The sequence below is a fragment of the Thamnophis sirtalis genome, unplaced genomic scaffold, assembly GCF_051295495.1.
Source record: "Thamnophis sirtalis isolate CommonGarterSnake01/CBP01778 unplaced genomic scaffold, rThaSir2_p1.2 scaffold_6, whole genome shotgun sequence".
NCBI classification, from domain to species: Eukaryota; Metazoa; Chordata; class Lepidosauria; order Squamata; family Natricidae; genus Thamnophis; species Thamnophis sirtalis.
The window spans coordinates 77,575,987-77,594,473 of NW_028261386.1; the positions used below are offsets into that span (position 1 = coordinate 77,575,987).

Genomic DNA, 18,487 nt, shown 5'->3' on the forward strand with positions numbered 1-18,487 from the left:
AGTTAACCAGGTGATCTCAAAGGTGCTTTTTCAAAAAGCAACTGGACTTTGTTTTTTCTTGAAGATGTTTCACTTCTCATCCAGGAAGCTTCTTCGGTTTCTTCAATCAGAACTGAAGAAGGCTTCTTGGATGAGAAGCAAAATGTCTTTAAGGAAAAACAAAGTTCAGTTGCCTTTTGAAAAAGCACCTTTGGGACAACCATGACTAGGGCCACCAACAACATTATGGGCACCAGGCAAAGAAGTGTACTGGGGCCACTTCGACAACTACTCACAGGAATAAAAATGTAAATGGTCAATAAAATTAAACATATATTTATTTTATTGGCACTTCCAATGAACTAGGTGTTGAAATATTAAAAACATGCTATGCAACAACAACTAATAAACATGAAAAATATTTGAACAATACACAAGGCTTGAAAAACACAATAATACTCAGTAAACCATACAGTTGCTGTATTTATATGATACAAGATGCATTGAAGGGTTAACATACACAGATTAGTTGGGGCCACTATGCTTGTGGAGCCCACGGGCAAGTGTCCATCAGGTCCATACATTAAGACAGCCCTGTCATGACCAGGATGACTGAGAATCTCCATAGACATTTAATAAGGTGATGTGAAGATTAGGTGTCAGATATGCTGGTTGGGGAGACTATTGGATTATGCAAAGAGAAAATTATGGGAAAGGTCATGACAAAGTAACACAAAAGTTATGCTTCAGGAAAGGGGGCAAAACCAGCAGCCACAGTCCAATTGAAACCTCATTCTGTGTGGAATAACTCTAAACCCATGTCTCACTACACACATAGGTTTTCTTCAGATACAAGGACCTGTGTGCCAAGTTATTAGACAGTGAGGATTTGCTCTACAGTCCAAGGAATCTTTCCCTGTATAAACTCTCTATTTTTTTTCTTCTCTTTTTGGGGAGGGAGAAGAATTAATATTATGATGTTTTTGTTTGAATACAAATTTGGATTTGCTGTAACACAGACCATAATTTAGAAACATTCGAAATAAATTACGGGTATGATCCAAGGGGTGTTCCACTCACACATTTCTGGTTGTACATTTCAGATATGCAGGTTTGGGGTGGGACAAGACTCACAAAAGGTGAGATTAGATATTTATTTGCAACATTTAACATAGATAGTTTTACATCTTGGAGCGAAGGGAAGGACGCGACAAGCGGGTATGCAAAACAGCAACCTTTATTGTGAACAGAGTAACTACGATTCAACGTGGCGTGGTTCGCGCCAGACATTTATACCCCCGGGTTTGAACGAGGAGCCAATGGGCGTCGAGTAGCTCGACCTATCAGGGCGAGGATTGAACCGGCTCCGCCCGGGAACCAATCAGAAAAGGAGTTCTTATTCCCGCGCTTGTATTTCCCGCGCTAGTATTCAACACCCCTCCCCCCCTAGTCAAAGAGTTCTTTAGGAAGGGCAAACATAGTCTTGCAAGTATGTGGGACGGTGACGTTCTCGTCCCGACCTTCGTGGCTCCCCGGCGGTTGTCGTCGGGGGGGAAAACGCCGGCGGAGGTGTGTCCGTGGTGGGGCGGTGAATCTGCGACGCGGTCCCCAGAGGATGTCCGTTTGCCCGGGGTGGCGTCTCCGTGGCAACAGGAGCGTCCGACAGTGGCCCCGTGCAGTCTGGTTGGGGTGTAGGTTCAGAGTCTCGATAAGGGCTTCGAGGAAAAGAGTAGCCGGGTGAGGCGCGTCTGTCCGAAAAGTTCGTATCGGCTTGTCCCCTGTTCCCCAGGGGGAGGCGGTCCGTTGGGGGGAAGGTCCTCGAGGGTGGCTCATGCTGAGAGCAGTTGTCTGAGAGGTTCGGGCCGTCTGTTTCCGCGGGGAGGCGTCGCCTTAACTGGTCCACGTGGCGCCTCCATTGTGTTCCGTCGGCCAGGCCGACCCTGAAGGAACAGGGGCCAGTCAGGGCTGTGATGGTTGCGGGCACCCACCGTGGATCCCCAGAAAAGGAGCGGGCCCATACCGGATCCCCTAACTTAAATGCGTGGGAAGGAAGGGCCCCCAGGTTGCTCGGCAGATCCCCTGCGTAAAGTGGATGGAGCCTGTCTAGGGGGGTTCGCAATCTCCTACCCATCAAGAGCTCCGCGGGACTTTTATTAGTCGTTGGGCAGGGTATGGAGTGCTGGCTCAAGAGGTAAGCCGCCACTCTTTCTTGCCAGTCGCCCTGGTCCATGCGGCCCAAGGCTTCTTTGGCTGAGCGAACTGCGCGCTCCGCCCGGCCGTTGCTAGCTGGGTGATAAGGGGCTGTGGCTGCGTGTCTGATTCCTTGTTCGGCCAGGAATTCTTGGAACGTGGTGGAGGTAAACTGGGGCCCGTTGTCGGAGACTATCACATCCGGTAACCCATGTGTGGCGAACATCTTACGAAGGGCCCTCACTGTACTCTCTGCTGTGGTGGAGGTCATGATTACCAGCTCCACCCACTTGGAGTAAGCATCGACTACTATCATGAAGTTTCGGCCGTGGAAGGGGCCGGCAAAGTCAATGTGTAAACGGGACCATGGGCCTCTAGGGATTTCCCACTCACGAGGGGCGGCTGTGGGGGGATTCGGCCTAGAGTTTTGGCAGATCCTGCATCGGCCTACGTAGTCTGCAATTTCCGAATCTAGCAAGGGCCACCACACATAGCTACGGGCTAAGGCTTTCATTCGCGCTATGCCTGGGTGGTTTTTGTGGAGTGCGGGCAGGATTCGTGCCCGCAGGGCTGTGGGGATTACTACCCTATCCCCCCAGACAAGACAACCCCCGTGAAGGGCGAGTTCGGCTTGTCGTGCTTTAAATGGTCGGAATTCTTCCACTACCCTTTCCGCGGGCCAACCCCTCAAAACCCATGAAGCTACTTGGGATAGGACGGGGTCAGCCTTTGTGCAGGCTGCGACGTCCGCGGCAGAGACGGGGAGGTCGGATTCAGCGATGGACAGAATAGAGAGTGCGGGCACGTGGGCTGTGTCCGTCTCTGGCAGAGGGCAACGGCTCAGGGCGTCTGCGTGTCCTAGCTGCTTGCCCGGACGGTATAACAGTGTATACGAATACGCCGTTAGGAACTCCGTCCAGCGTGTCATGCGGGGAGACAAAATGGGGGGGGTTGGCTTGTCGCCTGCCAGTAGCCCCAGGAGGGGCTTGTGATCCGTGACAAGGGTGAAATTCCTACCATAGAGGTAGTCATGGAACCGCTTAATGCCGGACACTGCAGCCAGGGCTTCCTTATCGATTTGGCTGTAGTTCCGCTCCGTGGAGGAGAGTGTCCGGGAATAGAACGCTATGGGGGCCTCTGAGCCGTTCGGGAGGGCATGGCTCAGGACCGCCCCTATGCCATAGGGAGAGGTGTCGCAAGTCAGAACTAGGGGCATCCTATCGCTATATTGAATTAGGACTGCCGACGAGGTCAAAATACCTTTTATAGCCGCGAACGCGTGCGCTTCACGGCTACCCCATTGCCAGGCCGCTGACCGGTCAAGCAATCGGTGTAGCGGCTCAGCTAGTGACGCCTTGTGGGGGATAAAAGGGGCGTAGAAGTTTAAAAGCCCCAGGAACGCCTGCAATTCCGCCCTAGAGGTGGGTGCGGGTGCGTTTTTGATGGCGGCGACTTTGGAAGGAGTGGGGTGGATGCCTTGGGCATCAATGAGGAACCCCAAGAATTCTACCTTGGGAACAGCAATTTCGCATTTGCTGCGCTTTAGTTTCAGTCCTGCCTCCCTAAAACGTGTGAGAACCTCCCGCAGTATTTTCAGGAGTTCCGAGTGGCTGGGGGCTGCGACCAGGACGTCGTCGAAGTAGGGAACGACGCCTGGGAGCCCGTGGAGCAACCGCTCCATGAGGCTCTGGAAAATCCCCGGGGCAACCGAAACGCCGAATTGGAGGCGGCGGCAACGGAAGGCCCCGCGGTGGGTGACGATGGTCTGGGCTGTAGCCGCATCGTCGTCTACGGGAAGCTGCTGGTAGGCCTGTGCCATATCTAGCTTGGCGAAAATGCGGCCCTGCCCTAAGGAGTGGAGTAGGTGTTGCACTACGGGAACCGGATATGGATTTGCCTGCAGGGCCAAATTGATGGTCGACTTATAGTCGGCACATATTCTCACCGATCCGTCGGGTTTGACCGGGAGGACTATGGGGGTTTCCCAACGGGCGTGATCTACGGGCTCGATTACCCCCTGCTCTATAAGCTTATCAAGTTCAGCGTCTACCTTAGCTCTCAATGCGAAGGGGACCCTGCGTGCTTTCAGCCTAATGGGAGCGACCTGGGGATCGAGGCAGAGGGAAATGGGGGTGCCCTTATAACAGCCTAATTTCCCATCGAACACATCTGCGAACTCATCTAGAACGCTATCTACGGTGAGGGGGACTACCCTGTGCACCCCCTCTATGGTGAGGCCCAAGGCGGAAAACCAATCCAACCCAAGGAGAGCGGGCAGATCGTTCCTGACGATTAGAACTGGGAGTTTCCCCTTAAAATCCCCGTATTCCACCTGGATGTGGAATATTCCTGCCGTGGGAATCCCATTTCCCTGGTAGTCTAGGAGGGAGACCCCGACGGGGCGCAATTTGCTCTGGGGAACCCCGGGACAAAGGCGGGAAAACAAGGCCCAAGATAGGAGAGAACGGGAAGACCCGGAGTCCACCTCCATTCGACAAAGCTGACCTTCGAGTCGGACGGCGGTGCTGATTTTGCGATCGCCGGCGGGAACGTGGGACGCCTAGTAGACCACGCAGTCGGCGCTGGAGGGCTGGTAGGTTGAGTGGCAGTCCTCAGCTCGCCTCGCAGGACGTGACTGTTGGCGGCGTTGCGGTGCCTGGCGCTGATCGCTGGGCTGCATAAACGATGGGGCTGGCACGAGAGCCCGGCAGACCCTGGCGAGGTGTCCTTCTCCTCGGCAGCGGCGGCAGACAGCGGAACGGAACGGGCAGGATGCACGGCTGTGGCGGCCGCCGCATCCGCGGCAAGGTGCGTTTGAGGCTGGCTGAGCGGGCGTCGGTGGTTGCTGGTGTGGCCTCCGCTTCGGCTGCGTCCTCATTTGTCCGACGGTTTCTTCCTCCTCGTCTTCAGCAGGAGAGAGGTCGTCGACGAGGTTCGTCTGTGTGGAAGGCCCCGCGGCGGTTTGCGCGGGGGGGTTCAGCTGGAGGCGTTCGATGTCGGCCGTGGATTGTTCGGAGAGCTCCGCGGCTCGCGCGGTCTCCACGGCTTGCAACAAGGTAATTTTGTGATTCCGGAGCATGCGGCTGCGCAAATGCACGTCGCGGACCCCGCATACAAACTGCTCCACGAGGTTCTCCTCCAGGTCTGCAAAATCGCACTGGGCGGCCACTGTGCGCAAAGCCTCTAGGAACTGGCTGATGGATTCGTTGGGCTTCTGCACTCGGCGGCGGAAAGTGAAGCGGCGTGCGATCAGAGAGGGTGAGGGAGCGTAGTGGTTCCTCAGCCTGGACATCAGCTCGTCCCACCCAAGTTTGTAGGCTGGCCTCGGGGCGGCCAGGGCTCTCGCAGAGGCGAACATGGAAGGCTCACAGCAGGACAAGAAGAAGCTGCATTTCTCCTCGTCAGTCTGTGCCTGGTTTCTCGACGCGATTAAGTAGCACTCGAAACGCTCCATGAAGCCGTCCCATGATTCTCCGGCGGCTCCGAATGGCGCGAAAGGAGGAAGCGATGATGCCATCGTGGTGTGGAGCCAGAGAGAGAGAGGAAGAGGGCGGAGAAATTTTTGCGTTCGCTGCCGGAGTTCTCAGCCTGAGGGTAGCGTTCGCGCTGGTTCAGACGCGGTGGCAGCTGGCTTGTTCTTCTCCGTGGTCGCGGGAATCGGGATCCCACCCTCGTCGCCAGTTTTACATCTTGGAGCGAAGGGAAGGACGCGACAAGCGGGTATGCAAAACAGCAACCTTTATTGTGAACAGAGTAACTACGATTCAACGTGGCGTGGTTCGCGCCAGACATTTATACCCCCGGGTTTGAACGAGGAGCCAATGGGCGTCGAGTAGCTCGACCTATCAGGGCGAGGATTGAACCGGCTCCGCCCGGGAACCAATCAGAAAAGGAGTTCTTATTCCCGCGCTTGTATTTCCCGCGCTAGTATTCAACAGATAGTATCTGGCTAACCTTAGAAACAAAACAGGGTCAGGCATGATTAATCCTTAACCTATCAAGAAATAACAAGACAGTGTGTTATCGTGTGTGTGTGTGTGTGTGTGTGTGTGTGTGTGTGTGTGTGTGTGTGTGTATTCTGAACAGATACCAAGAGGTTTTCTTGGTGAACATCCAAAGTTACATCCCATTTGTGCAAATAAATTAGCCTGGAAGAAAAAAGAAAAAAAAAGATTCCTTTCTTAATATAGAAACTGGGGACACACTAAGAGGCTGCTTCATTATGTCCTTTTTCTTCATATCTCTGGAATTAGGTTGCCTAGTTCACTAAGAACTATGTCAAGCCTATGAGGCACTCCTGCCCCCCCCCCAGCCCCCACACCCTGCTCAGTAGCTTCTAAAGTTCTCTTGGTCTTCAGACAGAGAGAATCCCAACCTTTGAGCAGCTGAAGGAGAGCTTCAAGCCTCTCTGTATGAGCCATCTGTCACTGTGAGATGCAAAATCAGTTGAGCGACTCCCATGTCTAAACAAAATGCATACCCACCTCAGCAGCTGCAAGGAGCCCATTGTTCCTTTCAGGCCAGTGAGCATTTTTATCTCCCCACCACCATCCCAACCCAACAGCCCCCCCCCCCCCCCCGTGCCTTCTGCCTCCAACCAGCTGCTCCACTATCTTGGTGGATTTCTGTTACTCTTTATGGGACTTAAATAGGGGCCATTTCCTAATCTGGCATTTCTTTTTTAAAACATTGATCTGGTCGCTTTGCATAATAGGACAGTAGATCTATATGTGGAACACTTGGGGAAATTTTTAATATTTACTTTAAGGATGCATAGCTAAAATATTCAAGTCTGTGATGCCCAAATCTTCTGAGGACAAAAGATATTCTGGAAAATCACATACAGTATGTAACAATTGGTCCTACATATTTTTTACATACATACAGCCACATAAACACAGAGAGAGGGAAGGAGGGAGGGAAGGAGGGGGAGAGAGAGAGGGACAGAGGGGGAGAGAGTCAATCTTTAGACATATACTCTACATACTGGAACAAACGTAACAAATAATCTGATCATTATACGATAACACTATTTTATTACCATGCCACCCCCAAAAGTAAAGACTCAATCAGAACAATAAAAAGATAATAAATTTGAGAAGAAGAATGTGATGTATTTGTCAATACCTCTCAGTGCACAAGATGGGTACATTTGAAAAGGTTAATTGAGTACTTAAACTTGTACTTTTAAAGCCACTGAGGTTTACATGTGGTTAGATTTGATATCTTCAGACAAATTGTACATAAAAGATACACTCTTCTGATAAGAATTTTCTGTCTGGACGTATAAGTTGCCCTTTAGAGTTGCGTACGCCTCCTTAAGCCAACCTACGGAGCACTAGAGTTCTTCACACATCCCACCCGATTGTCCTTGTAATTTGGAACTTCTGCCTGTGACACACCTCATCTGTTCCATCACGGTTCTATCAGAGGCCACACGGGACTTTCTTTTTTTTGTAAGAAGTGGGGGGAAATTTTCTTTTACAGCAGTTGCTGCAGCTGCCCTAAAAGGAAGAGGAAACCCATGAGGTAGCAAGTATCTGCCAGTGAATGCTTTGCTTAGCTCTGCCCTCTGATTGTGATGCTTTTTCCTGTTGTTCTGACGTTGTGACTTTCCACCTGCCTCCTCAACTACAACCACCAGCAGTCATTCCGAATGCGGCACATGTGGGCTGAGTGTTGAATCCTCAGTGTTCTCCAGCGAGTTACAGTAGATACTGCCAAGGGGTTATGCTGCTTTTCTCCTCCTCTCCGGTTCGCTTAAAGTGAAAAAGCTCAGCCAGAGACCCTTTCCTGGTAAGTTTGTAAGATAAGCATATGGATTTGATCAGGACAATTCTCTACTTTGGGGTTTTTGAATCAGAAAAAAAGTTTCAGATCGTCTTCAGCCCCACTCCCTGACCAGCTTAGCTATGTTGTATTGCTGACAAAATGCTTGTTCATAATGAACTTCAGGACAAGGCTTGACTGACTGATAAATTCTTAGCACATACCGTATGATCTGTTTTATTTTAGTGAATTATTCATGTCTTTCCTTGCTATTTCAAACTGTAGAACATTCATTCAACTTATCATGTGATTAACAAGTGGTTTTTCAGAGCTGCTATAACACTGTGCTGTGAAGGACTATCTGTAGGGTTTGTTCATTCTGGTTTATTTCAACAAGTTACAAATTTTTTCAGAGCAAGAGTGGATCTGCTATCTATAGAGTGGTCAAGCCTCCTTTTGGTTTTGGGCATTTTTTTCCTTCAGAAATCAGAAACAATGAATAGGAAAAAAATGATTTACTTAGGTCAGCACCTCTGCCTTAAATTGCTTTATCTGTGTCGAATTTAATTTTGCAACAGAAAAAAGTACGGTTGTGTGCTTCAGCAGAGATTGCTAATATCGTTCTTGTCTTCTGAAATAGGCAAACAAGAGGAATCCAGGGAAGCAAGATCATTAAAGCTATAACAATTTGATTACTGATGAAGGTGCTAAGCAGTTGCAATGCAGTGAGTGTCTTTTCTCTTCATATTCTTCTCTCTAGAAGTGATGTGAATGAGGGCTGATGAAACTAGATGATTTCTGATTATATTTTTCCTTTGTTTTACTTTACAGCCCAAAACCTTAAATGCAAAAGAAATGGAGGCTTTAAATGCACACTCATCAGAGGTAAATACACATAAAGCCCTTTGCCTTTTCTATGTATTAGAGTTTGTGATTGTAAGAGTACTTCTTATGGGACTCTGTGAGACTTATTTCTGAGTAAACTCACTCAGAATTGTACAACACATGCTATGCTTTTGTGAAGTCATGCTCAGCCATTCCTGCTAAGCTTTAGCTTGGGGGGGAGCTATTTTTAATAGCACTGTAATTCTAGTCAATATTTTATACTAGTACACTTGATCTTTTGCTTGCACCGTTATAGTTACCAAATTCAAATCACCTTCAAGACTGAATAAAATGAAAACTCCTGAACTGCTACCCACACTCATTACAAATTTTGGGAAATCTGTTTAGACATGAATGAATGTGTTACATTCCCTGCTACAGTTGAAGCCAGAGATTTGTGCTCATAATAGAGTGTTGAGTAGAAATATGAAAGGCTGTGGTTTGGATTATAATGTCCAAATGCTAAACACCTGTTACTTCAAAAAACCTATTAATTTCAGTGAGCCTGTTTCCAGTACGGTTAGCAATCACTTTATAGCCTTACTTGGATGTATGGCTGACATCCAAAGAGCAGCTCACATAAAACAGCTCACATTTGCCTTGGGAAATTCCTGACTGCAATCCTCTCTATCACACATTAGTTCCCGTCTGAACTGTATCTGTTTAATTTTCTTCTCACCTACCTTTCCCTGCATTACTCACTCAAATTTAGAATGAATTCATTGACATCAATAGAAGTTTAGTTAGTCCTGAATAATAAAAGACCCATTGATGTCAATAGTAACCATGGTGAAACCAACCATGTTTTGCTTGCTATCATGTTTTTAGATCTATATTATTTGCAGAGCTCACTAAGGATTCGTTTAACCAAAGTAAACGGGATAGCTGTGGACAGTTTTCATATTTATTGTTGCTTCTGTTTAATGTTTGGTTGAGTGCAATTCAGTGTTGCAACTGAATGCATCCTTTCCTGAAACAAGAGAGTGTGGGATTTGTCTCTTTATTTTAAGGAACTGAGCAACGTGATGTATTACAGCTTTAGTTGACTCTATGCTGCATGATGGATTGATCATTTTTACTGACTTGTTAAATTTTAGGAGGATCTCAAAAAACGTCACTTCTTCATGACATGTGATAATGAAGATGAGCCATGTCAGCTGATTGGTATGTGTGCAACCCTTCTTAAACATGACCAGTGAGATTCTACTAAACCCAATGTACCTTGAACTTTGTTCTCTACAAGTGAAGGGCATTTATTCTGCTCTTTTGGATGGTGCAGGAAGGGACAGAATGAGACCCAAGCTCTTGTTTGCTCAAGGAAATGGATAGTTGACTATGCTTTTCTGGTAGTGAAAGTGGCCACATTTTAATGTAGTAGTCACAGGCTGGTGGGTTCTCAGGTTTAAATCATAACTGATAACTTTAAATTGCCCCCTAGTGGCAATATATATACACCTGAAATTTCTAGAGCTATAAACAATCTGGTTGATCGATTGGCTGTTCTAGGACAAACCATAAGATGGCAGGTTAACTACATACCGGTATTTAATTGTCACCACTGATGGTTGAAACACAGGCTGATTTCCTTAACAAGGGGATTGTGCATAAAATTTAAATATGCAAGTGATACAGACTGTATTATTTCAGCAAGAACAAAGTTGGAGGTACAGAGATTACAGCTGGTTTGATAGTAGAACATAATTAAGTGCCATTTTAAATAAGCTAGGTAGGTTTGTGATCAGTTCAAAAGTGATATATTGACCACGTTGAATGTTCTCAATCACTTTTGACAAGAAACCAATGTTTACCTCTGATACCAAGAACACCTGGGATGGTCCTTTTGCTATCAATTAAGTTTTACAAACTGCATTTGTTTAGATTCAATTGATCTGATTGTTCTTCTAACATTGCTGAATGCTGATAAAGAGTACAGGTAGCCCTTATCTTACAACAGCTCATTTAGTGACTGTTCAAAGTTGCAACAGCACTGAAAAAAGTGACTAAGACTGTTCCTCATACTTACATCCATTGCAGCATCCCCATGGTCAGGTGATCAAAATTCAAATACTTGGCCATCATAAACCATGTTTATGATGGTTGCAGTGTTCCAGCGTTATGTGATTACCTTTTGTAAACTTCTGACAAGCTAAGACAATGGGGAAGTCAGATTCACTTAACAACAATGTGAATAACTGCATATTTATTCTATAATCCTATATTCATGTATCTAGTGATGTTTTCATGATGTCACTCATTCATTGCACATTATTCTTACTCCTTTTATTCTTCCAGCAGATCGTCACAGGAAAAGAAAGAATGTGATATCTTTCCCATTTATGTTCAGACGATTTACCCATGAATCAGGAAGTCAGGGGCATCTAGAATCTGTGTTGAAACCCCCTTTGTTTGATCTTCCTTTATCACTTGTTTATGGTGCTGAAGATACACTGCCCAAATCTATACAGGTAAATACACAGGAGGGTATTGTATCCATCATGTATGAATAGTGCCTTGTGCTTTGGCTGTGTAACATAATCCTTAACCTAAGCAATAGGAAGATTTTCTTCCTCCTACTAGTCATATATGGAGGAAGTTGAATTACAATTAAATGTTATTTAAAATAATTCAAATCTATGCCAAGCAGACTCTTCTCTAAGGTGAAACAGAATCATGAGTTGTATTATTGAAGTTTCATAATATTGTGTCTAGAATTTTGCCTTTTGCAGGTAGAAAGGAATTTCTACTTTAGTCTTGGATAGCTAAAAAGGAAAGAGTCTAAAGGCTAGGGAAAATAATATGGGGAGGGGAAAAATTATTAAGGAAGAACAGGGAACAGTTGCATGGAGCCCAACCCAGGAAATATATAATGTATGAATAATGTATATGAATGTTGTCTTGCCAAATACATGCTACTGAAAAAGTGAGCATAGGATAATGATGGCGTTCAGTTCCCTGTTTGGATCTAATATATGTAATATTCTTTTTATTCCTGTTCACATTTTAGGATATCCTTACAATACTCTACCAAAAAGGACCATTCACTGAAGGGATATTCCGAATAGGCGCCAATGAGAAGGCCCGCAAGGAGCTGAGAGAGGAATTAAATGCTAGAGACAACATTGCTTTAGAAAAAAAGTCCATTTATCTGCTAGCTGTGGCTTTTAAGGTATACATCTATTAATTTGGTTTCTTATTGTAGATCCCAGTTTCTTAAATATTAGGAAGAGATATTCCTAAAACTAGTGCAGTTAAGAAATAAATTCCGCTATTGTTGCATCTCATGTATTTAGCCTCCTGACAGAAAAGGATAGGAGACAGAGCTGTTGTTTTTATGATCTGTCTCTGACTTAGGGATACACAGTCCCCAAAAACTGTGGTATGAACCAGGGGTGACACTCAGCAGATTCTCGAGAACTGGTAGCAGAAATTTTGAGTAGTTCAGAAGACTAGCAAATGCCACCTGTGGCTAGCTCCAGATTGGGGTGGGAATGGAGATTTTGCAATATCCTTCCCCTGTCACACCCACCAAGCCACGCCCACAGAACTGATAGTAAAAAAAAATGAATTTCACCACTGGTATGAACCAAATTGAAAGAGTTCCAGGATGCATGTTGCACGTTGGCTTACAGTTGCCCCCCACAAACTGAAGTTTGTTTCTTGCAGGATTTCCTCCGAAATATTCCCCACAAATTGTTGCTGACTGAGCTTCACGATGAGTGGATGACAGCATTAGAAAAAATAAATCATCAAGAAAAAATTGAAGCCATGAAAGAGTAAGTAGACGTCTCTTCCAGAGTGGCTTTTTGCTGTTCTGTAATAAGTAACTCACATAGACACAGATTCTGAAATCCTGGATGCTTCCAGACAGATGGCTCTAAGCTCAAGAAATCAAAAAGTGTTACATGGTTCCCTTTTTAATCTCACTCATGCAACAAAAAACTAAGGAAGAGAATTATGAATGGGAAATGACCTATCAATTCCTTTCTGCATTCTGTCCTCCTCCCTAAAAACTCATCAATGAAGCAAAGCAAGGTTTTTTCTGGAAAATTTGATTGATGCCAGAGAACATGATATCTAAGACTATAGACTTTAGGTTAAAGTTGTACTACACTTCCTATCTATTCTGAAATGTGACAGAAAGGAAAAGGCTATATTGACGTGCAACTTTATACCTGCTTAAAATGACATATTTTTAATGAGTCTTGCTGTCAAATAAGCCTGGCTAATAGTGCAGCCTACCCAAGGATTTCCTGCAATTTTTACTCCCTGTCATTCTCATTGAATTCAATAGGATTTCTTTCCCCCAAAATGTGGTTAGGGTTTGTGTTTTGTTCCAATTTTAGATGTTCTCTTGTGACTAGACATGTGTGGGTTTCCATATTTTTTATTTTCCATATTTTTATTTATCTTTATTGAAAGCTGGGGAACTATTCATAATAAGCAATCACTGTAGGAGGAAGTATGAATCCTCACTGCAAACACTAGCAATGGGGAAAGTAAAAAATCTAAATGGCTTTTGCAATAATGCCATTTTTTCCTCTTCTTTCCATTTAAAAAGGCTGGAAGAATATAAGTGGGAGAGAGCAGTAATATCATCCCATAACCAAATCTGACTGACTTTATGACAACACAATGCCACCAATTCATTTCACATTGGAAAGTATGCCAGAATGCAATGCAAGGAATAAAATGTGCATACATTCCTACATACATTCCTACATACATACATACATACATACATACATACATACATACATACATACACACACACACACACAGAGAGAGAGAGAGAGAGAGAGAGAGAGAGAGAGAGAGAGAGAGAGAGAAAGAGATAGAGTCCCATGAAGGAAACCAATGAATACTGATAGCCTCTTTCAGAGACTGTTTGCAGTTACAATGGTGATCAAAATGTAACGTTGCCACCAATCCTCACATTTAGGGCTTTCATAGTTCTGTAAAGCAAAAGAAAGTTGAAGTAAGTTCATAAGCAGAGTCATGGCTCTACTTAGCAACTGCTTTGCTTTAACAACTAAATTGCCAGTCCCAGCTGTGTCACTAAACAAGGAATACTTGTAATATCTCCAGCTGAGGAATACCACATAATGAAAATAAACATATGTTCATATTATACATATCTTATACATGTTTAATGATAAATTTAACAGCATTTCACCCCATAATTTTCCAAGAGACAAAACAATTTCTGCTTGTTGTCTACTCAGGCATTTATGTCTATCTGTGTCTAGCTAGCTAGCTAGCTAACATTTTGGAACTGGCCATCTCCCACACAGAAAAATTCACAATAAATTCACTGACTGGGACTTTTGAATGGGAATTTTGGGTAACCACTTTAAATCAATACTTCCACATTTTAGAGAAAGTGTTAGTACTCATATAAGTGAATGCAAAGTTTAACTTAAAAATTAAAAAATACAGAAGCTGCAATCTGAGGATAACTTTTTTTTCATATGTTCATTTTTGCAGGGTTGCAAGCAAATTGCCACAGCCAAATCTTCATTTGCTCAAACACTTGCTTTCTCTTCTTCACCACATTAGCCAAAACTCCAAAATCAACAAAATGGATTCCAACAATCTCGCCATCTGTTTTGGACCAACCATGTTGAGTCCAAATTGGAACGAAAGCCTGCCACTTGAAATCCAGAAAAAACTAAATGATAAGGTACCTTGGGTTTCTTTCCACCTGTTCCACGTGTCTTTTATCTTTGATTGTTTTTTTTTCTCTAGCTACAAGGAAGCCAGTCAGTATAACATGAATCCCTTTGGCATTTATCTGACTCACAGTGAAATAGTTTCACACTTGAAATAGTGGCCCTATCATGTAGACCTGAGGTTCCCAATCTTGGCAACTTTAAGACATGTGGACTTCAACTCCCAGAATTTCTGAGCCAGAATTCTGAGAGTTTGAGTGCATACATCTGAAAGTTGCCAAGATTAGGAACCAATGTGGTTGCATTGCAACATCCTAATTAATTCAGCTCCCACACACTAGAATTATGGGAAGCCTTAAAGGGGCACTTCTCTGATTCATCCCTCAATAAACTGCCTCTCTGATGTGGTATTAAGAAGCTGTGTCTCATTCTTAGGCAGCAAAGTCCAGCAAAGTGCTACTTCAAATTGATGTTTTGCTAGCCTTTGACTTTTTGCATCTCCTTTTGCAGAAGACATTTCTGCAGAAGCGACATGGATGGGTTCAGAAAAGTACCCTGCCTTGGGGCTTTTTAACTACAAGCATTAAGACAGAGGATCATGCTTTATCTGGGTTAAAGGGAGTACCTCAAAGGCAACCACTCCAACAAATGGAATTGGGTATCACTCTAGAGTCAGATTGTGTTCAAGATCTTCATCCAACCTTATGTTGTATAAGACTGGAGGAGAAGAAGAAGAGAAAGTAAAGGATCTTATGGGGAAAAAGAAGATAGTCCAGGTTACATCACTGAGGGCTTTAAGCCTGCTTACCCCAAACATAAATTGCTGTCAAGAAAATATAACTCCAAAACTCAAAGCAAAAGTTCTCCATCCTGAACCAAGAACTCATAGGCAATGTATAATTATCTTCTGGTTAGCTGGTTAAGAAACTCCCCAACAGTTTAAGTACAGAGTTCAGATCCTCTTGACTGGAAAGTGTAGCTTTCTTCATTGGTTTTTAAAACATGCGATCATTAAAAGTCTTGCAATTGTGGTTCAGTGGAAGAAGCTAGTTCTAGCATCAGGACATAAGCTTTGGGAATTATGCAACCAGCTAAAGGCACATCAACACAATTGCAAAGTTATTCCCAGGGAAAATAAGCTTCCATAGGTTCAAATGAAGAGATTAACAGGCCAACATTAACAAACAAACAATGGGGGGGGGGGGTTGCTATCTCAGAAGTAATTTATTCTTACTGGAAAGCAAGGCAGGATTTAAAAGACAAGAATTCTGCATGTTGTTTTCCTGCTTGTACCCTTCAAGGCTGGAATTTCCATGTGGATCTCCTATCAAAATATTCTTAATATATAGTTCTTAATATATAGATTCTACTAATAATGTTGAAATGACTCCAAGTTAATCTCTGATTTGCGTTCTTTGTTTGGCTTGCATAGGTGAAGACACTGGTGGAATTCCTCATTAATAATTGTTCAGATATATTTGGAGAAGAAATCTACTCACTGTTTTCTAGGAATACTGATAATTCCCTGGATATGACAGGTACCCTGATTTTGCATGTCTGTGAAGTATATGTTTAAAACAGAGTCTGGCTAATCATTTTTCTCTGAATGAAAGTACTGTTTACCAATGTTTGATTCTAGTTGCTAAGGAAGTGGCAAAAAATAACCAACTGGTAATGACAGTAAACTATTTCTAAATGTTAACCACAGTGTCTCTTAAAGTTTGACAAGACAGTCACCTATCATTGAGGTTCCTTTCAAACCAGGGTAGAGAAACAGAAATAATATGTGTAAAGTTTTGGGAGGATTTATCAGAGAGACTGGGCTCAGTTTGTGAATATCAAATTATAATATAGCATTATATGATATTTTTGATAAACCGGTGACTATGTCTAAGTTTAATATAAATATAGTTCAAATATTTTTGTTTCTCTTTTTTTGATCATTTTTCTTTTCAGGGACTGTTCAGTTAAGTTTTATTATTTCTATGTAATTTGATCCCTTGCCTAGATTTTGTACCCTTAAAATATTTTTTTAAATATCCTATTCACTATGTTGGGCAGGAAGGCTTTATTCCTCAATTGCTACAATTACTTTAATTTTATACTTTACTACTTTACTATAATTACTTTGTAGCAGTTAGTGGAGACAGACGTATTTCTAATGCTGATCTGTCCAACATTAGTCTCAACATTTCCTTTCCTTCCTCCAGACACGTCATCACCAGACCAGCATCGTGATTCTGCTTATGACAGCACAGACCTTGAAGGGGAATGCAGTCTCAGTGACCTTCAATCCAGGGGTTTATCCCACATCAGCAGACCAAGCAGTACAGAATTGTATCCCAAACATCCGCGAACCCAGATCCCTTCTGCCTTCTCCCTGACTCATTTTAAAACAACAATGAAGAAACTTGAGAGGAGATCCTCAGAACCAGACTTACAGTCTTCCAAGAATTGCCGGAAAAGCTGTGTGAAACTTCCAAAACTTTCCAAAAGTGAGGAGAATTTTATTCGGCAGAAGGAATTGGGACTGAAGAATAGAGAGCTGAGAATGGGAATGCAGACAGTTGAAGAATCCCATCCTTCCGGGCGCTACAGGAACAAAAAGCCGTCAGATCTCAGAATCAAAGCCAACTTCCCCACAGAATTATCAAGTGATTCCTTACTCAGCACATCTTCTTCCAGTTCACTAGACAGTGCTTCCTCTATCTCAGACTCTTCTGTATTCACTAGTTCACCACTCCCATCACCTGCCATCTTCAAGAACAACATCTTAACTCGGCCGCAGTCCTTCTCTGCCAAACTTTCAAATGGAAGTGACCAAGCTGTCTCAGAGCTCAAGAAGCACGCCATGTCGTTTTCTGTGCCACCCCGCAAGATGCTGCTGGCCAAAACAGAAAGTCAAGGCAGGGGTTGCTTTCAAAAAGGCAGTTTCAAAAAGGGCTCCAGAAAAGAAAGAGCACTTTCCTGTCAGTTTGCTCAAGCAACTCATGAGACTGTTCCCAGTCCAGAACCCTCAGGCTGTCCACTGAGGTCCTGTTTTATGTCGGCAGTTGAAGTTTTTCGACTTGTAGATCAAAATAAACCTAGAAGGCCTCCTTCCTATGAAGAGGCAACCAAACACTTTTCTTCTGTTAGATTTCCATCACGCAACAGTTTAAGAGCTCATCCTCTGAGGCCCCCCAAGGTTCCGCATGATCCTGCATCTGGATGTCCAGGGCTCAAGAAAGAGATAACAAACAAAGCAAATGAGAACCTTTTTAATGACAGATCCTCTTTGATCAATGACTCCCAGGACAAAAAACCAGTTGTGGATTTTGTTATTGGAATACATTCACGGGCAAATTTGCCTTTGACCCCTCAAGTGTACCGCCTCAGGACCATGTCTGGGTCATATCAAAAGAACAAGCAAGAATATATGACGCTACAGAACAATCAGATAACTTTTGAGCACTTACAATGTGCAAAAGAATCCTATGTTTAAACTTAATTTTCTCATTTCAGTACAAATGTATACATTCTATGCCAGGCATGGAAGCAAGACTTTTGCCAAACTTTATTGCCTAAACAGATATAAATCCAATTTTCCATAAAATTGTATTTTGTCTAGTATCCAGGGTGTTGCGTTTTGCTCTTCGGACCATTTTGTACAAAATAATTATGTCCTAATCTGGGCTTGTCTATTCCCTTGAATGTTAAAAGCACATTTCAAAACCCATACAATAGGTCGAGCAGCTTTATCCACTTTGTTCTTATAGTAAACCCCCGCATTAGTGGTTTCTCCTTTTTCTGAAAGTAGTCTAGACAAGGATCCAATATAAAAGAAATGGAGAAGCAGAAGATAAGGGGAAATGCTGTAGAGCTCTTGAGCCAATCTCTGTCATATGACCAAGCAAACGTGCACTTTGCAACAGACTTGGATCTGCTGCTCTGTCTGGTTTTGGATTTCTCAAGTGATACAGTTTCTTCCCCCACCACTTCCTATTTGGAAATGA

General features: G+C 43.9%; 1 protein-coding gene across 2 annotated transcripts; it reads left to right on the top strand.

The window, feature by feature from the left end:
- Positions 1 to 7,841: 7,841 nt before the first annotated feature.
- TAGAP (T cell activation RhoGTPase activating protein) lies at positions 7,842 to 18,148 on the top strand. Of its 2 annotated transcripts, XM_014057287.2 has the most exons (10): positions 7,842 to 7,965; positions 8,579 to 8,663; positions 8,770 to 8,823; positions 9,921 to 9,987; positions 11,119 to 11,288; positions 11,828 to 11,989; positions 12,487 to 12,596; positions 14,308 to 14,503; positions 15,925 to 16,030; positions 16,703 to 18,148. In XM_014057287.2, exons 2-10 carry the CDS (start codon positions 8,637 to 8,639, stop codon positions 17,974 to 17,976), a joined length of 2,166 nt encoding a protein of 721 aa, XP_013912762.2. In that variant the 5' UTR covers positions 7,842 to 7,965; positions 8,579 to 8,636; the 3' UTR covers positions 17,977 to 18,148. The 2 variants fall into 2 exon arrangements, with proteins under 2 accessions (XP_013912762.2, XP_087575257.1); XM_087719131.1 differs by lacking the exon at positions 7,842 to 7,965 and having other exon boundaries at positions 8,539 to 8,663.
- The last annotated feature ends 339 nt before the right edge of the window (positions 18,149 to 18,487 follow it).